General features: G+C 36.6%; 1 protein-coding gene across 1 annotated transcript in view; it reads right to left on the bottom strand.

The window, feature by feature from the left end:
• Positions 1-1,097: 1,097 nt before the first annotated feature.
• Positions 1,098-25,706, bottom strand: part of LOC140154121 (transcription factor 4-like) — a 212,969-nt gene continuing 188,360 nt past the window's right edge. The window contains 5 exon segments of the mRNA XM_072176731.1: positions 1,098-3,868; positions 6,677-6,802; positions 7,491-7,753; positions 9,677-9,896; positions 17,367-17,466. Coding sequence (XP_072032832.1) covers positions 3,579-3,868; positions 6,677-6,802; positions 7,491-7,753; positions 9,677-9,896; positions 17,367-17,466 — 999 coding nt within the window. The 3' untranslated portion in view covers positions 1,098-3,578.

Below are 25,706 nucleotides of genomic sequence, written 5' to 3'. Positions count from 1 at the left end.
ACTTAAAACAATTTACATCATACAATGAAATAAACCCTCTCTCTTTTGTACATTCCCATTTTTTTACAGTATACTAAGAAATTCCCCCAAACGATTCACAAATTCAATTACATTATGTACCACAGATAAAAAAGTAAATCCCTAGGGAGGCAACAGCCTAGAATCATGGGATACTCTCAGTTTGAAATTTAATGTTACGTTACTTGTTGTCAATTCCTTCAAGCATCCGTGATGTGGTCAAAATAAAGGCGTGCAGCACTTGGAGATATAATTGACCTAAAATACACATTGCATGTTATCAACTGAACAAGATATTTTATTATCTTAAATATGCATTAATAGGCTGTCAAATTCAGCAGTCAAAAGAATACAGTTCAATATGGGTGTACTGTTTATACTTGTGCTAAAAATGTAGTCTCTTTAACAAAGACATCAATGCACTTGAATATACAGTACAGAGTTTAATGTGCTATTGATGCGTGTGAATTAGTCTCTTCCACAGAGGCTTCAATGCACTTGAATACATAATTTATGACTTGTTATGGACGATGCTTATTTCATTACTCTGGGGCAGAGAAAACAAACAATTACGATTTGATGGCACTTACTGAATTTGTACTATTCTACATGATGAACACTGAATACTTTTAACTCTTTCCAAGTATAGTTGAGCTCATGAATAAAATTCTATTTCAGTCTCAGGTTTTGCATACAGCTTGTGTTAGAGAAAGGCAAACACAAAGCTTATAAATTTAACATGTTAATGCATTACGTGTTAGCACATAAGCTTATTAAAAGAGAAGTACGGCTGCAACTCTTGTGGACTTTCAAATAAACGGCAAAACATCTGTACATGACATTTAACAGCCAGATATTTTTTTCCACATGAAAATGCTCTCACAGAGTTCCCACACCTTCAAGGACTTTTCAAGGACTTTCAAGGTCAAAAAGCATGATTTTCAAGGACTTACCACAACACAAAAAGTTGATACGGAGCTGGAGCTCCAATTGCGGCACATATTAACGTAAGTGACAGCTCCTCTCCACTCTCCAAATTTTGTCAAAATTTATACTTTAAGTAAAATTCAAAATTTGCAAATTTAAGGACTTTAAGGACCGTGGGAACCCTGTCTCAACTCATCTGATATCTCTACCTGTTTTACTTGAGTGAGAGAGGCATGTATAACATGTATCAGCCCAAAGAAATAATTGCAGTTGATGTCTAAACATCTCCTCATACTCAATACATGGATCCTGCGTTTCTCTACTGGAAGTCAGTTTGACCGAAATTTCCTCCCACAATATGTGTATTATATTGTATAACAAAGGAGATGGATTAACTTCCAAGCTGTATCTATTGTTATGCTAAACGCATATTACCTTGTGGGAAGGGATTTCGGTCAAAACCGACTTCCGGTAGAGAAACCCAGCATACATGTATTAGAACAAGTGGGCATTATCAAATGAATAACCTATAGTTATATATTATTTCAAATACTGTTATGAAAGAAGCAGCAACAAGCTTTGATTGATTCTGCATTTGTATTAATAGCACACTCTGTACTGAAGATAGATAGGTCTGGCATATTAGATGATACTGGTTTAATCCATGCTGCTATAATTACACAACTGAGGTGTAACGCAAAGCAAAGCTTGCCGTGGAACAAGCCCTTATCACATTAAAAAGAGTGTGGTTCCGAGTCACAACAGTACTCATGTTGGTCACAGGCTCATCACCACCACCAAAAGGCAATCTTTCATTGTGTTCAAGCAGTGAGCCTCTGCTACCAAATTACACAGGAATCTTACTTGAACACCTTCAGATCATCTGAGAAAAACATGGCAGCTTACAAGGCAACAACTCGCACTTTTTTGTCCCATTCTTATTATGTGTAATGGACTACTTCATAACAATAAATCTGTATAGTTCCTTTGGCTTCATCAAGACAATAGCGTTTGTATGTGTGATACGCATGTGACGAAAGGCAGTACCGTAAAACCCCGTCTACAAGCATATAGAGTGCTTCTGATGAAAGCTTCATTAATCCAGGCACCATTATGGAGTTCGAACAAATAAATTACGGATCCAAGCATATGCAAACAAGTATTATTTTAAGACCAATCTATTGTATTGGTATATTTACGCTTGCTTCGAATTAATTTAGCTTTCATAAAAAACACTATATATGCTTGTAGACGGGGTTTTACGGTATATCTGTATGGTGCAGTCGCTTCATGCAGCATAGCGCTATAGATGCACCGCTTTTGAACACGCATGTATCACATGCAGATGCTGCTGTCTTGAGCAAGCCAAATGGACTATAGCATCTTTTCCAGGTATTTTGGTACGGGCAGTAAACTATTCATGCATGTCTGCAAGATAGGCTTCTCCTCTATATCTACCTTAAGAAAGTCTCCCTTCACCAGACACTTAAAGTGAAGTTAGCCAATGTGCTTCAAAACCATGGGCCATATTGGTATGTTTTGAACCCTTTTGTGGTTGGGTAGTAACAACTTATTCCTTGCTGTTGAAATCGTTTGTCACCATATGAAACATTTATCATGTTGCGTTTTACATACACTACATCAGCCTGTGATCATTCATTTTTTAAACATTTCCTCCATATTAACATTTTCAAAAAAGACTAAATACAATTGAATTGCTTGGATCATTTACATTCAAGTGCATTGGAGAAGCTTAAGTAAGCATGTTAGCTATCATCACGGCTGCTCAACGACAGTGTCATTTACAATACAATCAAAAAGTCAATATCTCATAGCACATTGGGGAAGGATTAAAAACATGTATGATAGTCTGTTTGGGTGTTAAAATCAACCTTATTTTAAGTTACTATAATATCATAATTAAAAAGCAGCACTAAATAATAAAAGAAAGGTCAAACTGTCAGAATGACCTAGCACCTGGAATGCCAGTTTCACAGTTAGCAAGGTTGCCATGATCAACAGGTTTTGCACCCAAAAAACAAACAAGAAACATAGGGCACAATAATTTATGGCACAAAATTATTACAGAGTCAAAAATTCCCCCTTAATGTTTGGTTTACCCCCAATTTAGAATAAGTGAGCTTTTAAAAACATTTTGAATATGGCTCTACTCCATACATTGACTATACAACAAACACCTTGTTCAGGGGTAGTAGGTATGTGAAGGCCTTTTTTGGTGATTTTCATTTATAATATTTTCCATTTCATTCTGCTTTCATACAGCCATAAATATTACGACACGTAAGTAATTCTTGATATTTTTTTTTTTTTTTTTGTAACATCCCTTTGGAAAAAGTTCTGTCTTTTTTTTAATCATTATTATTTTTTTGTTAAAGAAACAAATTTCTGTACAAAAGCCATTCAGCAGGTGAACTCGTTGACAGAATAGAAACACTGGTGTTCGTTCATCCTCGGTTGCTATTGTTACACAATCAAGCTTTTTTGCTCATTTGCATAACATCACACGCAATGTAAATTAGTCCTCTTGGGTGCAGTCCAGTCAGTCACCCAAGATGTACATTAAGTCTGTGCTTTGTCATCCAGAACAGGGCAAAAAAAGGCATATATCGATGTTACTGAACAGCAATTCCGTCCGACTCCTCCGGTGTTAGAGGCTCAATGGGTTGTCCACCCGTCATTTGAGAAACCTGTGTTGTGATGGAGTCCAGCATTTGTTTGGTGGACATTGAGCTGGTCGGCGTTTGGCTCAAATCCATAAGGCCACCGTGACCATCGGAACCCTGATGATGATGTGGTACATTCATTGTTTGATGCGCTTGTGGGCCCATTGGGTCCCCATACATGCCAGGGCTGTTCATGCTTCCATAGCCACCTCCAGATGGGATGCCATGTAGGCTATTGCCTGCAAAAAACACAACAAAATCAGTCAATGATGTATGTCTACATATTAAGCATAAACTGTTATCTTTGCTCTGACAAGTGTAATATTAAGTAAGACATTGTTGTAACAAGCAACACACACCCTTGTTTCATAACCACTAAGGTATAGGGTATTATTGTTTGGGCAATAGCCTCCCTCACAAAAAGTATTTCATTATATGCCTAATGCTGTATCTTCAAACAGAACAAAAGTTAAGACATTGGTCTTTTAAGTACTTAAAATTGCCTAAAAATGGGGTTAAACATGGCACTTCCTCTAATCATCATATCCATAGAATTTACAAAGAGTCCCAGTAAAAACGAATGTCAAACAATTCAGATATAAAACAAATAGTTAACAGAAATAATTTTGGCGCATTTATTTCACCGTATGTCAGGAGGGTTCCCCCCTAATTAAATATAAAGTATGCATCCCACATCTGTTGTGTTACATCATATAATAATTAGCTTAATTTGGTAGTGTACTATAATTAACATACACAAACAAGTTGACAGAAAACCTGGTTTAAAATAGCCAGCTATTCATTGCAAACATTTATAATAGAGAGTCATGCAGTAACAGTACTTGAACATTTGCCCCTCCCCATAATGCATTGCAAAAAAATTACACAATTTGCGTGAAGCAGTTTTAATTTTAAATACAACGTATATCACAATGCATTACTATAGCTAAAATAATAAATTCTCGATCATGAGAGGATGTACCTTCTGCGTCAGCGTATTTTTCATAGAATAACACGATCGCGCGACCTGCATGACCGAACCTTGACCTTGCCTAGCAACGACCGTGTGATTGGTCAATTCTCAAAAGCTGTGTTTATGCCCGTAAGCGCCGGTCTTTATGTAGTACGCTCGGGCGCAAATAACTGTGCGTTCCCAAGTTGGCTCTCATGATCGAGAATTTAATATTTTGACTATAGTAAAGCACATCGTTTATAAAACTTTTTAACATTTAATATCAACAAATGCACTGTGGCACAAACAGGTGAACTGAGGATTTAAAAAGCTTGGTATAGAAGTGAGGCAAGGCCTGATGTCACAAAGACCTGCTGTGCATTTGAAGAGTCAGCTGCTACAACATACACCAGGCACAAAAAGAAACTTGTCAGTTATATTCATCCTTGCTGTTCAATAACTTGATAATTTTAGATTATTCTGAAATATACATTTTGTTATATGGACTTTGCTTTCTCATTTGACACCCTGTTCGTGAAAAACGAACAAGAATTGACCAAGATATGCGCCTCCAAAGCCTCAAACCCCAAAAACAAAAAGTTGCATTTTCAACGGTTTTCAAGGGGAACGCATCGTTGTATTGCACACAAGCACCACAGGCCAATCAATAAAGCACACAGTGTAACAGGCACAATTGAATCGTTAAAATTGCAACTTTTCATTTTGGGGTTTGAGAGTTTGAGGCGCATATCTTGGTCAATTCTTGCTCAATGTTTACTTAACAGGCTGTCAAATGAGAAAGAAAAGTCCAATTAACAAAATGTATATTTCAGAATAATCCAAAATTATCAAGTTATTGAACAGCAAGGATGAATATAACTGACGAGTTTCTTTTTGTGCCTGGTGTAGATCTGAACACTTGAGACACACTGTGTAGGCCATTCTGAAATCAGGCCTTACTCATATTAGTCATTTCAAATTCATGCTTTTCATTCTCAAATATGAAAGATTATGATGATATTTACAAAATTTACAAATACATAATGATAAATAGACATGCTTCTACTAATGATTGGAAGGGGAAATGATGTTTGGCAGAATTCATGCAGCCCTCAAATTAAAAATTTGAAAGAACGGCCAATCCAAGGCAAAAAAAAAAAATTTGAAAAGGGCACCAAGGCAATTACATGCTTTGCAATGGCTTGAAAACAGACAGAAATGTAGGGCACCAAGGCAGCACTATAGGGCATAATTTGAGGGCTGAATTCATGGCTGGTTGGACCAAATCTCAATAATAAGATAGCAATAAATAAAAGCTTGCATACTTTTTTGTTGTGGAATATGAATGGCGGTTTTAATGTCTGATTGAATTGATGTGACAATTGCGGTCCTCAAGATATTGAAACAAAATGATAGACTTGTGTTGAAAAGAGATGAAAGTGCATTACAGTGAGATTTTTTGTATCCAAATTTTATTATCGAAATTCTCATGAAATCTGGCCACAATGTTTGTAAATTTCTTATCATTGTGTATATAATTTCTAGATGAAGAACAAACCCAGATCAGGTTGTCATACTATCATCATTCTTAATATATTGATATAATGCATGTTTAATGTTATCAAGTATTCAGCTTGATTTGAACTTATCCCAATTTGGGAAAAAACCTTGAAATTATCATTAGTGCCTCACCAGTGAACCAAGTTTGATTTGAATGGCTACAAGCACTTGGGAGAGACTAATCCTTTTCCTGGCTTATTTTCCATTTTGACCTTTCTCTTTCAAAAACAATTTTAATGTTGCTCCCCTCTGCTCATTATCAATTCACTTTGCCATTTTAAAATCGGTGCCCTCCCATCTCTTACCCTATTTTATTATGCTTTTTTTTTTCCTTCAAAACTGGTAGAACTGTATTGCTTCTGAATACCACAAAAAGCCACAAGCAACACATAGCCCCTCAAACCAAATCAACTCTCCCACCCAACCACCCCTTGGATGTTATTTTGTGAACCATTCAGTGAATTCCATTTAAAGGAAGTGCTCATGCAAATGATGTGATGCAAAGAGAGAAGTCATGCTACATAAACTTACCTACCTGATAGGCCCCCTTGTGATACCATGTGTTCTGGTGGAGGAGCACCCATGGCCCTATTTGGGAGCTCCTCAACTTTCTCCTCCTCCCTTCGCTTAAGGCACGCTGCTTTGGGTTTCAAATTGCGTTCTGTGTATAGGTAAAAGCCAAGTGTTACTAAAGGTTACGAAAAATTCTTACTACTAAAAAAAGTTTCTGATTTGTTGATTAATAGACCTTTTCATCCAAGACTGTCAAAACATTGAACTAATCAATTTCTAATTCGATATACCATGCAGTGGACACCGCATTTAATACGCTGTATCAAGTAAGAGCAACACTGTACATAATTGGTGTGGACATGCACATCAAATGCGCTGTCACCAGTTGTGGCGTTTTTATTGACTGCACGGAACATCTATTTCTGAAGATTTCTGATCAGCTGTTTAAAAGGTGTGCATGTGGTTAAGAATTATGGGTCTCTAACTAGATAAGTTGTAACACACTTCTTTTTCAAACACCTAAAGCTCAAGACCATCTTGGTTGGTCCGAGGGACAAAAGTTTTGACAGTAACCATAATTGCTCATGCTCCATATTTAACATCTAATGGCCAGAGTACTGTCATTAGGCCAACAAACAAAAGTTGTATTGTCCTTAATAAGCCCCAAAATCAGGGTCGGTCGGTCAATTTTCTAAAACACTTTTTTAAATTTTAAAACGATATTAAAAAATGCATGTAAATGATGATTTATACGGTTTGTCAGGCTTGTTTTTGGAATATATCAGACTTGTGTGGTACATACTACTACCAAATTGTTTTCGATTTTATACCTTTACCTCTAACTTGAGTTTCTAAACTTGTAATAACACCGACAGCTTGATGAAGTATAGTGAGCTTGGTCTGAGCTTTGTCGCTCTTTAGGTGCATTGAACACATGCGTCCCAGTTCTTTGAAGGCCTCGTTGATGTCACGAACACGAACTCGTTCCCTGGCATTGTTGGCGTGCCGTCTCTCTTTCTCCTTGACCACCTTCTCTTCAGGTGTCAACCCCGCATCATCCTCACTGTCATTATCAAGATCAAAATTAGGCGGTTGGTTTCTAATGAGAGGGGTGAAAAAAGTAGAACAAATCCAGGATTAGCACCCCGTCGTCTAGAGGGTCAGTAGGGTTCAAACATCCATCCAGTAGTTGGCCAATCGGTGTCTGCCCGCTATGTCGAAGTTTTGCTGTGTTGAATGTTTCGCTATGTTGTAAATTATACGATTTGCTATGTCAAATATAAAATAAGGTTCGTTATGTCGAATACGAAAGTTCGCTAGGGTGAGGCCTAGGATTAGGGTTAGGGTCACAGTTAGGATTAGATTCAACATAGCAAACTTTATTTAATATTCAACATAGCATACCTTATTTTCGATACAGCAAAACTTCCGACATAGCAGAAAATAACCATACAACCAACCAATAGGAAGGTACAGACGAACAAAATATGGAAATAGATCCACTTGCTCCAGAACATCAATCTGAAAGTTGTACGGCTTAAAACGAAGCCAGACAAAGTATGTACACAAATATTTCTCAAATGGTTGAATTGTTCTCTTCATATATCATGCATCCATCTCATTGTCACTTTTTTTGGTTTTTCTTTTTTTTTTTGATATATTATTTTGTAAAATTTGGAAGCGGATCATGGTATAGCAATGAACCAGACACCATTTTGAACCACATTGAGACCCATATACGCATCACTAATCCTGGATCTGTAGCACCCCTATAGTCTATTTGGCTTTCTTGAGAGAGTGATATCAGTTCGTGCTTCAGAGCACGTAGTATTAAATCGTGCACATTGACTCAAAGAACAGGCGTGTTTACACACATGATCAAAGGAGGTAATCTGTGCATGCACAAAGTAACTCTGACAATGTTCTGACGTCACCTTCTCAAGGAAGCCAAATGGACAATAACACAAGGTAGCCCTAAAATAGCCTTACTACTAGTATTTTAGCCTTATTAGTATAAATATTTTTATCTTAAAAGTGAAAGAGTTGATAAAATAATATTAATTCAAAATTCATGATGTACGTACATCAGAAGAAACAATTTGATAAGGTTTTGTAGATATCCCACCACAAAGAGAAATGAAGCCACACATAAACAAAACAATAATGATCTCAATTCCAAAGCACAGTTCAGTTAAAAACCAGTGAGTTTCTGGATATGACTTAAAACACCCACAGTGTTAGTTCACCTCAACATATAAGTGAACTGTACTTGCAGAATTGAGAAAAACACATTTGTAACAGAATACAGATACATAATATGCATTAAACACATACAACATGTTTAGGCCAAGAAAAGAGATTACACCTTTGCCAAAAGAGATTTTCATGTAGAATTTCTTGACAAAACTGTTGACACACTGTCACGTAGGGTATGGGGCAAAATTAATGTTTTTTGTGTAAAACTCTCCCTCATATTAGCAGATGGTGGTTAGCTTTTGTTTCAGTCTTCACATTACAAAAGTGACTCTTCATCTTATATTTGCTGCTTCGAATCCAAATCTTGAAAGGTTGCTTTCATGCAACTTCAAAACTAGAAAATAGAAGTAAATTTGACCGTTGTGGACTGCAGGTATGTGCATGAAATTGGACAAAAAGTACCAAAAAAAAACCGAATTCAGTTTTAAAACTGAAAATTCTCATGCCTGGGACTGTGTGTTCAACAACATGAAACTATGAAACTAAAAAAAAAATGAACCTTTCACCAACAACAAAACTAAGAAGTACCACAAGAAAAAAAAAGACTAATAGCTTTGACATGCAAAAAGCTATGTTAAAATGAAAGAAAGAGTAAGCACCCTCATTACACTATACAATGTGTACTTTTGTTTTGGTCAGAAAAAAATCTGTTTTGAAATTTTTAAGACAGGATCAAAGAAATTTTGGTGATAAGACAGGGCGATCATCGTTCATATCTCTTTTCTATTTTGTCATCAGTTAGAATCTCACTTTCTCTAGACCTCACCTCAAATACCTCTTCTTATTTTTTGCGTTGTTGTTAGCTATCGAACCATCTTTCCTGACGGGTGGCTCTCCTGACACAGAGGACTGACTATCGCCATCTTCATCTAGCTCTACTTTATGCTTGGTTTAGCCTGATGGACTAATTTTTATTTTCTTGGCTCTGTGATTAGTGTTCTTCTGATCTCTACGGTCAAGGTCTTGATTGACTAAACTGCCGTGAACTATTCAAAGAAACAAAACAAAGTGAAATTGTTAGTAACATGAAATACTTTGAATACAGGATGTATCACGAGCCACAAATCCTATAATATATATGTGAACTCAATTAGCAAAAGTTAAACTGTACTTGGATCATATGCTGCAAAAACATTGACATTAAAATTTACAATTAAAAGAGTATTTTGTGATCCTCTTTTTATGACATTTTGCAGTAGATATCCATGAAAAAAGCTTATTCTCAAAATTTCAGTTGATTCAGATTTTGTGCTTGCGAGTTATGCATGATTATGTGTATTACACTGCTCCATAGGTCACTATTGTAATTTCGTTTAGTTAAACGAATTAATCTACAAGAAATTTTTGTACATAAACATTATGTAGCCTGAGGTTTCCAGTGGTATAATAATCTCAACTTTTTTTGAGAAAAGTGGGGGATGAGGCTGTGGATCACGAAATGCCCTTTTAATTTAAAATCACATTTGTTCAGATTCTGTATCATATTAAGAGATTTTACTGAATTGTTTCTTGGGATCATTACTTGAAATCCTTCGATGAAAGGTTACATGGTCCAACCTCGCATGGTCAAGTAAATTTTGTCGTCATGCCGCTCCAACTCCAAAGTAATGGATTTGATATAGCAACCAGGAAGATGGCACTAGGACCCACAACATGCTCATCTATCAGGGCACAGTTATCTAACCCTAATACATTTGTGTGTTCATTGAATGACCTTTGAAAATTTGGGTATAAAAACTCATACTCAGCAACTGGAGGTCAAATTTTGCACTATGATTGTTATATTGAGGTTATTGAATTATGTCACTGAGATGAGGCAATTGTGGTACATAGTGTAGCAAACAGTTAAGAAGCAATGACATCCATATTTGGCATGTAGTAACATTATCCATGATAATGTATACGATGGTGAAGACAACAAGCATGGGAATTGTGAACCTGTGGGAACCGGATACATCTTCAAGGCAAATTTCAAAACCCATCCATGTCCAAAATACTATCTGCATTAGAAAGTATTCAATGAACTTGAAGGAAAAGTAGCTGACTACAAAGTTGAGTGGGTAGCAAGTATCGCTCAAAGGTAAGCTTGGTTAAATTGAGGCCAGATGCGCTAGTCAACTGAGTGATATCCCCATCGTTTTCTTCCTGTGGGTTACACAGAGGGTGGACTGTAAACCAACCAAGTGCTCCCATTGGAATACTTGGGTTTATCTAGCACATTAAGGGTAATATGGGTTACAGGGGGAGGAAACCCTTCGCACAACAGTTTGTCTTTTCCTGGAGCGACCGGATGAGTCTTGAAATTTGATGATAAATGGATGATGATTGTGTACCAGAAACAACTCTCTTACTATTTGCTTAAAAAGTTACCTTTTTCAGAGTCTTCATTGAGCAGCGTCGTAGCTTGCGACACCATCACGGCGTCTTCATTCAGCGTAGTGATGTTTTGTTTACAATCCTCCGGTCACATGACCACCCGATGGGTGGTCAAGTGTCAGCAGATCATTGTAGATGTTCCATTTTTGGAACAGAAAGATCAGGGAAGCCATAGAGATTAAGACACAAATCCCCCCACGCTCAATAGGGACGCCGGATACGACCTGCCCGCCATCTACAATGATCTGTTGACACTTGACCACCCATCGGGTGGTCATGTGACCGGAGGATTGTAAACAAAACATCACTACGCTGAATGAAGACGCCGGATGGTGTCGCAAGCTACGCCGCTGCTCAATGAAGACTCTGAAAAAGGTAACTTTTTAAGCAAATGTCAAACATGACAGAGTCCAATATCAGTATACACGCTGCTAACTCTCTTACTACTTGTGACTTTCCAAAAGGCCTAATTACTTGGTTACAAGCTTCTACTACATGACTCAAACAAATAATTTGAAAGCTTATTTTCTATTCATTCACATAGGCCTATGCCTTTAATGTTGAAAATAACTGAATTTCATTTCAATTGAGATTCTCCTTTCCATTTTTAACAAAACCTCTCAATTACCCCCTATCCAATCCCATTATGCATTTAAAGCTTTGTTACACAACTTGTCATGATGAGGATTTACAGTTAGATTAACAAAACTTATTTCTACCTTTATGACGCATTACTCAGATTACTTGTATCATGTTTAGGCAACACTAAAACCTTCATTAAACATAAAGTGTCTGAAGTTTATCATCGCCTATAGAATTTCTTGTCAGTTGTTTTATTTCATAAATAATCCCCTCAGTCAGCAAACGGACGCATGACTTGGGCGATATTTAATGAATGCAATTTCACACAATTTGAAGCGGAGGAAATGAACACGCTAACACATGTTTCACCATGGCTACAAGAACTATTAAGTTATCACTACTACATGGAGAAAGCCATAAGTGTTGGGTATCATGTCCAGACTCAAAAGTGTGAATGGAGCGATAGATCTTTATCTTCATCACTGGAGGAAATCATTCACAGAAATCAGTTGACCCAAAAAAATGAAATGGTATCATTGGGCTGGTATCAATTTCTTGCGATACACAAATCAAAAGTCATTTCGGATGTAAGAAACTTAATATTGGTATTCCGCTGATACCTTGGTGAGTTGCACAGTTACTCCCAAAAGAATCTGCGTAATATCTTTCTTTTCCTTATTTTCTTGACTTTACAAAATTAAGCAGCCCATGAAGAATTGCGCACAATTAAGGACGTCTTGAATGCTTCTTGTGTTAATCTGCTAAAGATATCCCACATTTGAAATTTGTTTTCCTATGTTGGAGATTAGGTCTGATTAAAATTCTCTCTGGACTTTGATGTATACCCAGTTGCATGATGGTGGATGTAATAAACCCACATATCAAAATGAACAACAGATGTAAATGAGTATAGTTTGTGTAATAGCTTTCACTGTGTACCACGCAAGACCTACACATTGGGGTTTAATAAGATTTTAAAATCATTAGATTTGATTAAAATAAATAAAAGTGAATTCATTTTGAAAAACAAAAAATATCAGACAACCTTGTTTCACCATTTAATATTAATGAGTATGACATTATTTCATTTAAGTTGAATAAATTCTTTTTATCTCAGGCCTTGCTGCTCTGCAGGCTGCAGACTCCAGTTCATTTTTCAAACCATTTTACCACAATCATAATCTCAATTTGATATTAATAACTATTACATTATTTCACTGAAGTTGAATAAATCCTTCTCCTTCATTTATCTCAGGCCTTGTTGCTCTGCATGCTGTAGACTCCAGTCCACTTTCCATCTACTTTACCTCGATCACAATCTCAGTACTACTGTTAACTAATACAATTACAATTTCATTAAGATTTGTCCTTGTTTCCAAGCATGTTATCACCCCTTAGCTAATCAAGTCAATAGTATTCTCTGGATGTCATCTAATAGATTCTTCACAGGTTGCATTGTGTAAAGCTCTTCAAATAAATGCCAGTTTGTTTTCATAGCTACGCATCTTGCTACAATTAACCAATTATACTGGCAGGTAGTGTACTTGTAGCTCAGTGGGACTACAGACATGAACAAGGTGAAATCTTGTGATTATCTCTTTTGAAGTTAGCGACACGCAACAAGGTATACCCTGTCGAAACATAAGCTTGAATTGTAAAAATTGCTTGCCTTACTTACTAAAGCATATTCAGACAAGCGGGTAAATTAACTTCACAATGATGCGTACATTTGAAATAAACTATGGGTGAAACTATTAACCATTATTAACCAATTTCATTTCCTCAGTATTTAGTCAATACTTTAGAACATCAGACTAGTAACCTGAGGGTCCTAAGATCAATAACATTAAAATAAAACTTTGATGATAATAATATTCAGTACAGTAGTTTTAGTTGGATTGATATGATATGTATCCGAAACCCTTCATTTTCTAAGAAAAGCATGCAAGAGGTAATAATGTCTGTAATTTGTCAAAACTTGGGTCAAAATTTCATGTAAGAGACAAAATTGCAGGAAATTAACTGAGAAACATCAAAATAATTCAAGTCCTGTAATTGCAAGACAAAAGTGACATGGCCACTACGGAAGGCATATATCTTAGTATTTGGCTCTGATATGGTGCCACAGGTGGCTCTCATATTGTTATGTGGGTACAAAGTAGAATCAATAGGAAATCCTAACCTGTATTTGACTGCATGCTACTGTGATATGAACAAGAGGTTGTTGGCTTACATGCCATCTCCAAACTACAGCCCAATTTGCTTGTCCATTTTCTGTGCCACCGACTGACTGCACACACACACCATATGGCAAAATCAGTTATGTAAATTTGGATTGAATTGGAACAGGGTAGTGTTAGGAAAGTGCACTTCGCTGGACCAAAGGAAGGTGTTGGGACATGAATGAGTAATATATTGTAATGAGTGAATCTACTAAGAATATTATTATGTTAGTTGGCAGCTGTGTGTAAGATGGACCTAGTATTAATCCATCGATAGTTCAAGCTACTGTCAGGCCATCAGTCTTTGCACTTGTTATATGGCCAACTTGAAAAACTACAACAGGTTCAAGTAAGTCCAGTTAAAAACTAGTACTGGAACCATGATACTTATGACATGTATAATTTTGAGTATAAAAGAATACACTATTATGCACAATTTGGTAAGGTTACATCACAGCAGCCCACACCAGCCAAAAGTGGTCCATGAAATGCATGCATTGTGATGATGATTTATATATTTAAGAAAGGGTCTTGCCGAAAAGTGATTATCATGATCTGTCACAATCAAGTGTAATCCATACAACTTGATTTTCAAATCAGCACTAATGTCTGACCCTTCAGCTCCCTTTCTTTACTTATTCATGATTCCTTCACATATTGTGGATGGATACGTTAGCCACCTATACCAACACAGGTGGCGCTCGTTAAGGAAGCGTCAACTTGTTCTGAATCAAGCCAACCACTATCAAAGCATCATGTTATAAATGACATCACTTCTTGTATCTTTAAGCTTTATCATTTGATATCTAAATTGTAACATAACCAACACAATTTGATAACTGATATATGGCCAGGATTACATCAACTGTGATTACTTATCGCCCTGGCACAGCACTGTACATCTCTTCCCCAGACCGTCATCTGAAACTAACTTCTCTTATCCGTAGAGTAGATTATATAATGATTACATTATGAGCAACAGTAGTCACCTATCAATAAAGAAAACCCTTTCAGTCTTCCCATCTCATCCTAGCCAGACGGTGTCTTGCAGCACGAGCACAGAAGCTAGTAACAACAGGAAAATAAACTGATGTGAACAGTATGCCTGACACCGAAACGTCGCCTTGCTATTAGCCATGCCACATGAATATTGGGGTTACCCATCGTGCATCAATTTACCTGCAAATTGACTAACTATTTTTTTCCATTCTCAGTCAGATCTGACTCCGTCACAGTAAAAGTGTTAAAAAGCGCTTGGCATTTATTCCTTCTCCACCTTTGGAGAGAGCTTGATCCAGTTCAATTTCCGTTTGGTGTAATCTATGATCCATTTATGAGACGGGTAATGAGGTTTATGCGATACTTGAGAGTATTGAATTTAAAATGTTATTCATTGTCACGGTATTCCCCAAGGGGTTAAGAGACACTGGGTCAAATTTGAACTTCGTAACTTTTCCCCCTTTTTTGGCTGATTTCCCTCCTAAAGAACAGATCATTGGACTAGTTTAAATGTCTTTGTGTATATTAACCTCAATAAAAACATGAACTAGGTTCATTGCTTACATTATAACATACATTTGGGTGTCCCAAGTTACTGTAACATTGTCATTTATGGAGCTTTCTTAAGATAAATTAAGCATGGGTGAGCCGGACCAGATCCATCTAGCATTTCAGTAAGTTAGACTTATTTCCGCTATTTAAATTCTTATGCATTTCCCTTTCATTAAAGCTTTTCATGCAATGAGTTTCATGTAATAATAATTCGAGAAGAGGAATTATTTGAAAACTGGGGTAATTATGTTCGTAGTTAAGTATCTTGCTAACATTGTTTACAGCAAACCAAAATATGAAACCATCATATAAACAAAAGTGGTATGGTTTCTCTCTTAACAGGAATATGTCTCATCCCTTCAAAGTTCTAGTTCATAAAGAGAAGAGAGCCATACAAGCAAATGATCATGGTAACCTAGCTATAAATTCATCACCTATGTAAAAACTGGGTAAATGGGAGAGAAGGTCTTAACCCTCTGCCTTGAAGAACTGTTTAGCACAATATTTTGATTAATAGACTACTAGCAAGAGATTGTGATAACAATGTAGGTCTATACCCTAGAAACCCCATTCATTCTTCATCTTCATCCAACTGGGTAGTTGGTAGAACAGCCTTATCCCTCCTACTTTTAACTCTTTCGATTAATCAGCCGCAACACTCTGCGATAACCAAACCCTAGCTATGCCATCTACCCTCTGTATCACACTAGGGAATTGGAAGAAAAGTATGCCTTATCCTAGAGCACATATCACTTTAAGCAAGAGGTTGCGATAACCAAACCCTAGCCACACCATCCACCCTCTGCATCACACTAGGGAATTGGAAGAAAAGTATGCCTTATCCTTCCAGAGCACATATCACTAAAGCAAGAGGTTGTGATAACCAAACCCTAGCCACACCATCCACCCTCTGCATCACACTAGGGAATTGGAAGAAAAGTATGCCTTATCCTTCCAGAGCACATATCACTAAAGCAAGAGGTTGTGATAACCAAACTTTCGCCACCCATCCACCCCTCACCTGCATCAGGCTGGGTGTGTTGTCTCCACAGTAAAGCCTATAGTGTATGTGATTGCATCATAGGAAGCACAATACTTGTCCCCCTCTCCTATCTAATTTCATTTCTTCCAGTGATGGTGCCAGGCATCCGTATATTATGATGTCAATTGGGCGTGTTTGCAAGATCCCACACCCACCCAATAATCAGTATATCTCTATCAAAGACCAGGCAGCAAGGACACTTCCTAATCACAGTAAGCCCTGGCTTCTCCTTGCAAGTCCCAGTTTTTGCTTTATGAGGCACTGAACCCTTAAACGCCAGGTTGCAAACTTGTACTGCAGTGCAACGCCTAAAGAAGATGTTTAATCTCATCACTACTCCTTAAAGGAACTTGTTCTGCAAGAGTATTCCTTTATTTGGTGAACCAAAGAAGCTCTCCGATTCCCCCAGTTTTACTTCCACCTGTTCATTTGATTTTTGTACAACACTTTTTTAACTTGTTGCCTGGTTTCACTTGAATCACATCTGCAATTTTGTTTTGTGAAACCTCATTTTGTATTGAAGTAGTACATCCCAATATTAAACCATAGGCTGACATCCATACCTATCACATCAGAAATGTATCACAATACTTTAATATGGATGTAATAGGAGGGAAAAATGGGTAGCCCTAGAAGCTAGAATCCTAGACAGACAGACAATCAGGGGTGACACTTGTACTTACCATTGTATGATTGCTGTGGTTGACCTAATTCTGATGGAGGGAGGGGTCCACCGACCGGAACTGGATTCCTATCTGCTACAGACGAAGACGCTGGCCCCGACTGTTGACAACAAGAGAGTGTGAGAAAAAGAGACAACAGATTAATGATAATGATTGCTTGAATACAACAAAATGTCTTTATGTTGGACAATTATTATGAATACAATTCAAATTGTAACAAATGAATATATGTTTGTAATTAGCATGTTTATTTTTAGTTGAATACACTAATAAATAAATGTGTATATTAAAAAGAGTGTAACAAAGATTGGACTGTACAGGAATCTAGTGTGGGTTGAAATGTAATATTATGCATCTACATTATATATTTACAGAATAATAACAAAACTGTTCTACTTCCATATTCCTAATTTGACAGAATTCAATACTTTTGTGAAGATTATTATTCATTGAGGTATGAATTTAAGATAACAATCTGACTTAATTTGTATGCATTTAATACTGGTAAAATGGAATGAAACTAGAACAAGTTTGCTGAGTATATGCTTTTCATGCCGGTTCTGACCCTTACTGGCACAGGAAAGCTCTGGCTTCAGTATAGGGTTAAGAGATGGGAAGGAAATTATCTTAAGGATGGCTAGTAGCTAGCCACCCTCACTTGATGAAAGACAAAGAGAAACGATGCTGATGAGATTCATCCTAGGTTTGATGTCTGCAGAATTTGAGCTTTAGATTTGTGGTGGATTATGTTCGTACAGGTCTGTTGCAAGCAAATTCTGTTGCAAGAATATTATCAAACTTTTTCTCATGTCATCATATGCTAATCCCATATTGTTGATTCCTTTTAAAAATGTATACAAAATCTACCTAAGTACATACAACTGACTACGTCAGTTAATAACCATTAATCCATTATGTCATTAATATCATATTCACATGAAAGAAAAAATAAATAAAATCAATAAGCAAAATTATTTTCATCAAAACTGACTTCGAAAGTCTGAGCAAAATGTTTTGTCTAAAAATTTACACCTCAAAAAACCCATATATTTCTAAGGTGAGGTGGACCCCGCTATTCCAAGCTTTCCGCACACCTAGGTGGACTAAATATAAGTTGTAACATTATTTACTTATGTCTAGCAAAATAAAGTTGAGAGGGGGGTATGTTGTGTCTTGTGGTAGAGCCATGTCTGACTGTCGGAAGCTGATAGGACATCTAGGATGCAGCCCACATTAGCACCATCTTCCTGCCTATAGTGAGCTCCCTCTTTTCCGCCCTTGCTTATTGCAATCTTCAATGGTCCGTCACATCCAACGGGTGGGAATACATGTGCTTAGGGCATAAACATTAGTAGCTATGTAGGAAGAGGATGCAAACATTGTAGGGGTACATAGCCTTTTAACTTTTAGTTAATTAAATAACTTATGACTTGATACAATGATAAGACCACATTTATAATTCTCTCATCATTTCAAAGTAAATGTAAGTCTGTTTGAACATAATAATAAATTTTGACATTTACGCATTCTTAAACTTCTTGGCTACTTCATGAATGATTTTCCAAACCTTCAAATCAGATACAACACTTCTTTGCAATGAGTCACTCTCTCTCTGACGTAAGTAAGCCCAAGAAAAGTTAGCTGCTTGATATGCAGTCAGGAATACATTGTGATTATAATAATAAACAAAGCTCCCCTCCCAAGTATATTCAAATATAACTTAAGGCAAAACTAAGGTTGGAATTGTATCTAACAATAATTTTCTCTACTCCTAAGGGTTGTGCATTATGTATGATAATAAAATGTTTTCTCTTGACACCAAAACCAGGTCTTTTGTTTTTCACCACAGGCCAAATCATGTTCCTTTTCTTCATAAAATAATTGATACCCTGAATCGAGGCAAAATTGATCAAAACAGTTACGTTAAGAGTATGGTAATAACTCAATTCTAATCACAAAAGTTTCTCAATCCCAGAATCTCAAAGAGTTATGCATGACAGAAAAGTAGAGTAGAGTAGCATATGGCCATAATACATGAACTGAATAATATATTGGTAATTGGGATCATTGATGGTAGAGTACTGGACTTGCAATCCAGAGGTTGCAGGTCCAAATCCCACTTCAGCCAAATTTTCTATACTCTCCTTCATTAACTGTAGACCATTATGTAAGTACTCAGACTCAAAATTAGGTAAACTCTATCACTGAACATCAATATCAAGTTCATTGCCTCAAGAGCTCTGAGCCACTTTTTCTCCCAAGGTCCTGTGTCCAGCCAGCACCAAACCCCTGGTGTATCCAGGCGCCAAACATTGGCCTTGTCCAATTCCCTGTTAGCCTATTCCAGTACCCAACTACTTCCGATTAGTGTCCAAACTAAACAACAAAATAAGAACTAAATGAGGCGAAGGTCTTGGTCAGGAGACTGCTTGTAGATTCCTACCCTGATATGATATCAAATCCATTGATCAATGTGGGTATCAATACCAAATTCTTTGCACTTTTTACCTAATTTGTACCATGATGTTATCAGGTAGTTTTGTTTTCTGTGATTCAAATCTATTATTTACTCAATTGTTGTTCCTTATACATTGCATGCTAGTATATGAATTAAACTTTGAGAAATTAAAATTTGACATTTTGCCTTTTTTTTAACATAAAAACAACATCTAAATCAAATTAAATTACATTAAAATTTAAATTAAAAAAAATTATTTGAGAAAAAGTATGATAGTACCAAAATGATCTTTACAAAAGGAATTAGGTACAGAACAAGGAACACAGTCAAATGTAAAGCGCTTTCATTCTGAACACAACAATATTGCGATTATAATAACACCCTATAATTATAGTAAATTGATGTAAATCTTTGACGAGAGCATACTTTACCACGTAATTGACATATCCACTGTGTTAAACGCACTTGACTCTGATTGGCTGGGCTGCCGTGATCATCTGTTGTCGTGTCACTGAACTATGCGTTGTACATGTTGTTATTGTGTGTAGAAACGCAGTGATATGTTGTGAGAGCATAGTGAGTACGCTTGATTTGTACAAGGAATTCGGCAAAATATTTTATTGATGTTTGAGCGAATGCCTGCATAATAAGCAAAGAAATTGGCCTACAAAACGCCAGTCCATAAAAACAAACAAAAAATGATAAAAATTCAGATAACAGAAATTTAAAACTGTCTGAATCACAGCAATGAAGGCTACAGAAATGTGACATTTCCATGGAAAAGCATGGGCCTGAACACCAAGATTCTTTAATCCACTTATTGTTTGCGGTCTGGTCGGCTGGCCGGCTGGGCTAGCAAGGCTGGTTGGGTTCAGATCCCCGTCTGCTGATTCACGCTAGCAAACGGGACAGTGAAAGCCAAGACCTGTCAGTTCTAGTTACAAATGCCACTAACCGAGGGTGGAGGAGATAGGAGTCAGATTAGCACATAGTGCTGAATTTCCATGCTAGATTGACAAATCTATCCTCCCCTTCCCCCTTGCTTAAAACTCATCATAGAATTGTTTAAACTAACATGATGCAGCCAAAAAAGTCACTGTTGAGGCAGTTATTGGTGTTAGAGAGAAGATATCAAGGGAGAGACAAAGAGTTGGCTCTCAGTCAGTCAGTCAGTCAGTCAAGTAATTCACCCCTTGTAGAATGCTGTAATCCATGCCAGCCAACTGATGCACTGAGCCTACAAATAATGCATGAGAAGTTCAAAAACTAGTTTATATTCAATTTAAATAAGGGATTTGAAGCAATGATTTGTTGAGAGGAGAGAGAGCAGCTTTTAAAAATTTAACGTGTTGGTTGAGGCTTAGCAGGAGGGATACTTGAATAATAATTGACACTTTCTACAGTCAATTTTACTACATACCGTATTGTCCGTAATAAATGCCCCAGAAAGGGGTGGCCTTTATTACAAGTACATTGTTGGTAAAAAATGCTTACAAATCTTCCACACAGGGAGTGTGAATATCAAATGAAGTTACCTGAATGGGTGACTCTATTTGAAATCAACACCCCCTCTGTGGGAGATTAAGGTCATGTCTTTCATAAGGGGTGTATGGATTTCAAACGGAATAGCTCAATCATGTGTGTAAGAGGGAAAATCGGCAAAATCTGCATTGCTGTTGATTGAAGATGATTTATGAATCACACAAATAATTCACATCATCTAAACATTTTGGATCAAGCAATATGAGTTATGGCGAGGACAGAATTGGGATAAATGACAGGTTTCCAAATACAAAATGTTGCAATACCACTACAAAGTACTTCTTATAGTTCAGAATTTGTCAAATTTTTTGTAAAAAATGTAAGAAGGTTGAAATAGTGCCATCTACTACTGAAACCTCTTTATTGTTTTTTGTTGGAGTGACAAGTTTTTGTTTTGTTCACACCAATTTGTCATTTGCACACAATACTGTAATATGTTGCTTTAATGCTTTTCTTTTAAACAGGCTCCTACTTTCAGCTATTTTCCATGTTTAATTAGGCTCTCTACACTACCAAAACAAAGTATACTATCTATGAATGTAGAAAAAGTAGCCTGCTATTTTATGAATGCAGAAAAAGTAGCGAAATAGTTGGAACTAGGCCAGGCACTAGGCCACTCGGTAATTAAAAATAACCTGTACACTCAGCAACACATGGCCAGAATGTTTAGGCAATTTAATGGACACAATTATGACAACTGTCTCCACTCATTTCAAGCCATTTCTAGAATGGTATTGCACTGTATGAATCATGGCTACGTAAGGAAAGGTTAAGGGACCGACCGAGAGTCTTACTTCCGAGAGCTGGTTTTCAACCCAATGAGCAACACAATTCTTTACATAAATCTCAGACATGAAAACTTGTCTTGATAAAAAAAATACACTGAAAACCAGGTTTTTTCACCATTTTCTGTGAATTTGATTCAAAACGCTGAACATTTTCATGCCTGAAGGAGGAATTGTTACATCGTTATTATCTCCACTCAAAATGTTTACAGATTCTGAATTTGATAAGGATAACAATGATAAAATTAAACTTAAATTAACATAGAAATTTGAGACGAGTAATAACCAAACCAAATTCAAAAGAAAATGCGTCATTATCATTTATCTATAACATCTTCCTCCAATGCATTGCCAGATTTAGCATCCAGTATAACAGATAAATACACAGACAGTGTTGTGTCAAGTCAAACTTGCCGGTCCGTCCGTCCATCCATCCAGTCAACAACTCCTAGTGAAGCCAACTAATTCTTCTGTATATCAACATAGTGTGTAATCCCTAGCATTGTGAAGTGTAGACAGACAGTACGAAGCAGCTGGCCAACAATTGAGTGAGATTGAGCATAATATTTGGATTTAATGTTAGGCCTAGATAGTAACACATCAACAGCTCCATAGATCAACTGCTCTCAAAAAGAAATACTTACAAGCCTCAAAATCAATATTCCAGTCGTATATATTTTCTCAAACAAATTTATCTGATTCTCTCAGCACTTACAAAAAAAATCATCCAAAATATGCACATTAAAATAATGATGTTTCAAACAAACAAAAACCTAATTTCTTAAACTAATCGCATAAATGTCAACTAGTCTCTATACATAAAGGTTAACAGGGTTAGGGTTAGGATTAGGGCTAGATTTCAGTACAAAGTGCAGTTTCTCATGACTGTAGGATTCTAACTCTCGGATGTTGATCCATGTATTAAAGAACTCAAAGAACTTCCAAATGTCTGGTGTGACAATTGCCAATTATAAACCAAGCACATTAACAAACCGAGATTCTTATGTGTTAATCCCTCTCAACATTGAGACAAGATTCTCTGCAAATCGCTCTTGCAGACGACATCTGTTAGAAAAATACATTTCTTTCAATGCTTAAGAAGAACCAAGAAAGTACTTAATTCTATCAACAAGGCAATGACTTCTGTGAGTAAGTTTCCAAGATAAAACTACACATAATGCCATTAAAGCATCTGTTAACCTTCTTCCATATTTGTACACATCCACTTTTGATCCAAATTATGAATGACTTGTTTCTGTTTGTTCCTATTGTAATGTTCATGCCATATTTTGCAAAAACATTTACAGACCATTCAAATTCAATTGGGATCAATCTAACCAAATACATACATGTACAAAGTACATCAAATCTGTATTATATGCTTTGCGTGACATTGTTTTATCAATTATTACTAAGCAAAACAACGCTGCTGATAAGAACTATGACTCCATCCATCATTACCCAGAATTCAGCATCAAACTCGTACAACACTCGTCGCTATCCAAATACATAATTTATGCGTAGGATTGGACAAGGAGACATTGGTAGACCCAGGCATTAATTTAAGTACCGACTTAATCCTCAAAAACAAAAAGATATCCTTCAAATGTAGGGCAATTATCTGTTCTAATATCCAATACCAACACCTTGGATTCCAATGATTGCGCAATAATACTTGTTTTAAAGTGGTTGATAGATCGTCAACCCAGTTAACGAAGATAAACAGTCAACATAGTAAGAATGGGAGATTAGTGGTTAATCCATGTAATCTAAGTGAAAATGATCTTAATCCCTATGGTGAATCACAGACTGCTATAAAGCTACTGTTTTCTGTCATCGTTATCTGACGGTTACCGGCTTGTTTCATTAGTCACATTACAGGAAAGACAACCAAAAGGGAGGGGGGTGTACCTGAATGCGTCTGCCTGCCTCAACCCCAATGCCAGTGGGAGAGTGGGGATTAAACAAGGGGAAATCAACACAAATCCACTATTTCCTTGTAACATAAAATTAAGAGGTGATAATTTGATGTTATGTCATAAAAATTGTTGGTGATAATACATAAAACTTGTTGAAATTGTCTCGGTAGCAAGGATTTCATGACAAAAGTCCTATAGCAAATTCCTATTGGGACCCATTTTCCAAAATATACCGGTCAGTGATGCCGACCAAAGAGATTAATTTTGCCCAATAGAAACTGATGTTCTCCGCCATTAGCCAGCCAATAGCAATGAGAGTTTTGCTGAGTGGTATTTATCCTTCTAGAGATATGCAGAACTTTGTATTTTCGACTCATATACAGATAATACGACTTCAGCTGATTATTTGTGATTATTTCCAAAATGAAAAGCACACAATTTCATTTTGGAGTATCAGTGGATCAGTTTTACCTTTAAAAGCATAGCTCTGCATTTCTAAATAAGTCACTGCAAGTGCAAGCTTGTTACATAGTTATCACATTGGAAAGCTTTTTCATGCTATTTGAGAATGAAAATTTTATTGATAAGACTAGCAAACTATAAAACAAATTTGGAAAATAACTGCATGAGCGAAATTCAACGTTGATATGCAAGCTGGGTCAGTGGAAAGGGGAGGAAGGGTCAGGGTTGCTTCCTGTATACCCCTTCCCTATGGAAAAGACCTACAAAAAACAGGTGGAACTCCTTCCAAGACCAATGACATGCCGGTTTTATCACAACAAAGAACACCAAGTCTGATTGGGAAAATCAACTTGAGGTGAAAGGTCGACTTTTCCCCTCCTACACTATTTACGTGCATACATACATGTACATTCGCTGACTGAGCATGGGAGACTAAAAATTGACATGAATGAGCACCAAAGGAAAATATATGGATGGAATAGCAATTGATTACAAGTAAATCAAAACAACTATGATATAAGAGCAGTGCTTGCTGCCATTCATCATATCCAAAACAAGTTGGATTCAAATGATTTTATTGTGCATAAATAAATAGGCCTAATGATATGACAGTTTGGGGAAGTCAATCAAGTCATGTTCTGATTGAAACAGACTGTAGGGCCTAAGTAATTGTAAATAATACAAACTTTAAACAATTGTGAGATGTGATTTGTCAAACAAATGTGCCACACATGTAATTCTTTGCAATTTACATAGGCCTATATTGTGTCCTACACATTCAAGACAGAAAGCCTATGCTTCTTTGAAAACAAAAATAATTTTGAATACAATACAGGCTAAGTTATAATTGCCTTTTCTAGAATTTACAAGCTCAATTATGATGCAATAATGATAATGTTAGTTGCAAGATGAACCAAATACCGGTTTATCGGGTACAAATTCCCAAGTTAACTGTCCAAATGGAGTGAAATCAAAATCCGACATCACGCAGTTAATTCAAAATGGCCTCGCTACCATCACTTTGAATTTATGTTATTTCACTCGTTAGATAAATTGAACGTAAAAGGCATACTTTGGCTGGCAAGCGATAAAAAAGCCGCAAGTTTTTTTGAATGGATCAGGGCTTGACAAGCAATCAATTAGCAAGGAAATGCAGAGGATGTGCCCTACACCC

The sequence above is a fragment of the Amphiura filiformis genome, chromosome 1 (assembly GCF_039555335.1).
Source record: "Amphiura filiformis chromosome 1, Afil_fr2py, whole genome shotgun sequence".
In the NCBI taxonomy this organism is placed as follows: Eukaryota; Metazoa; Echinodermata; class Ophiuroidea; order Amphilepidida; family Amphiuridae; genus Amphiura; species Amphiura filiformis.
Note: the sequence above shows the minus strand (reverse complement) of the source record. Positions and strands in the feature narration are given on the sequence as shown.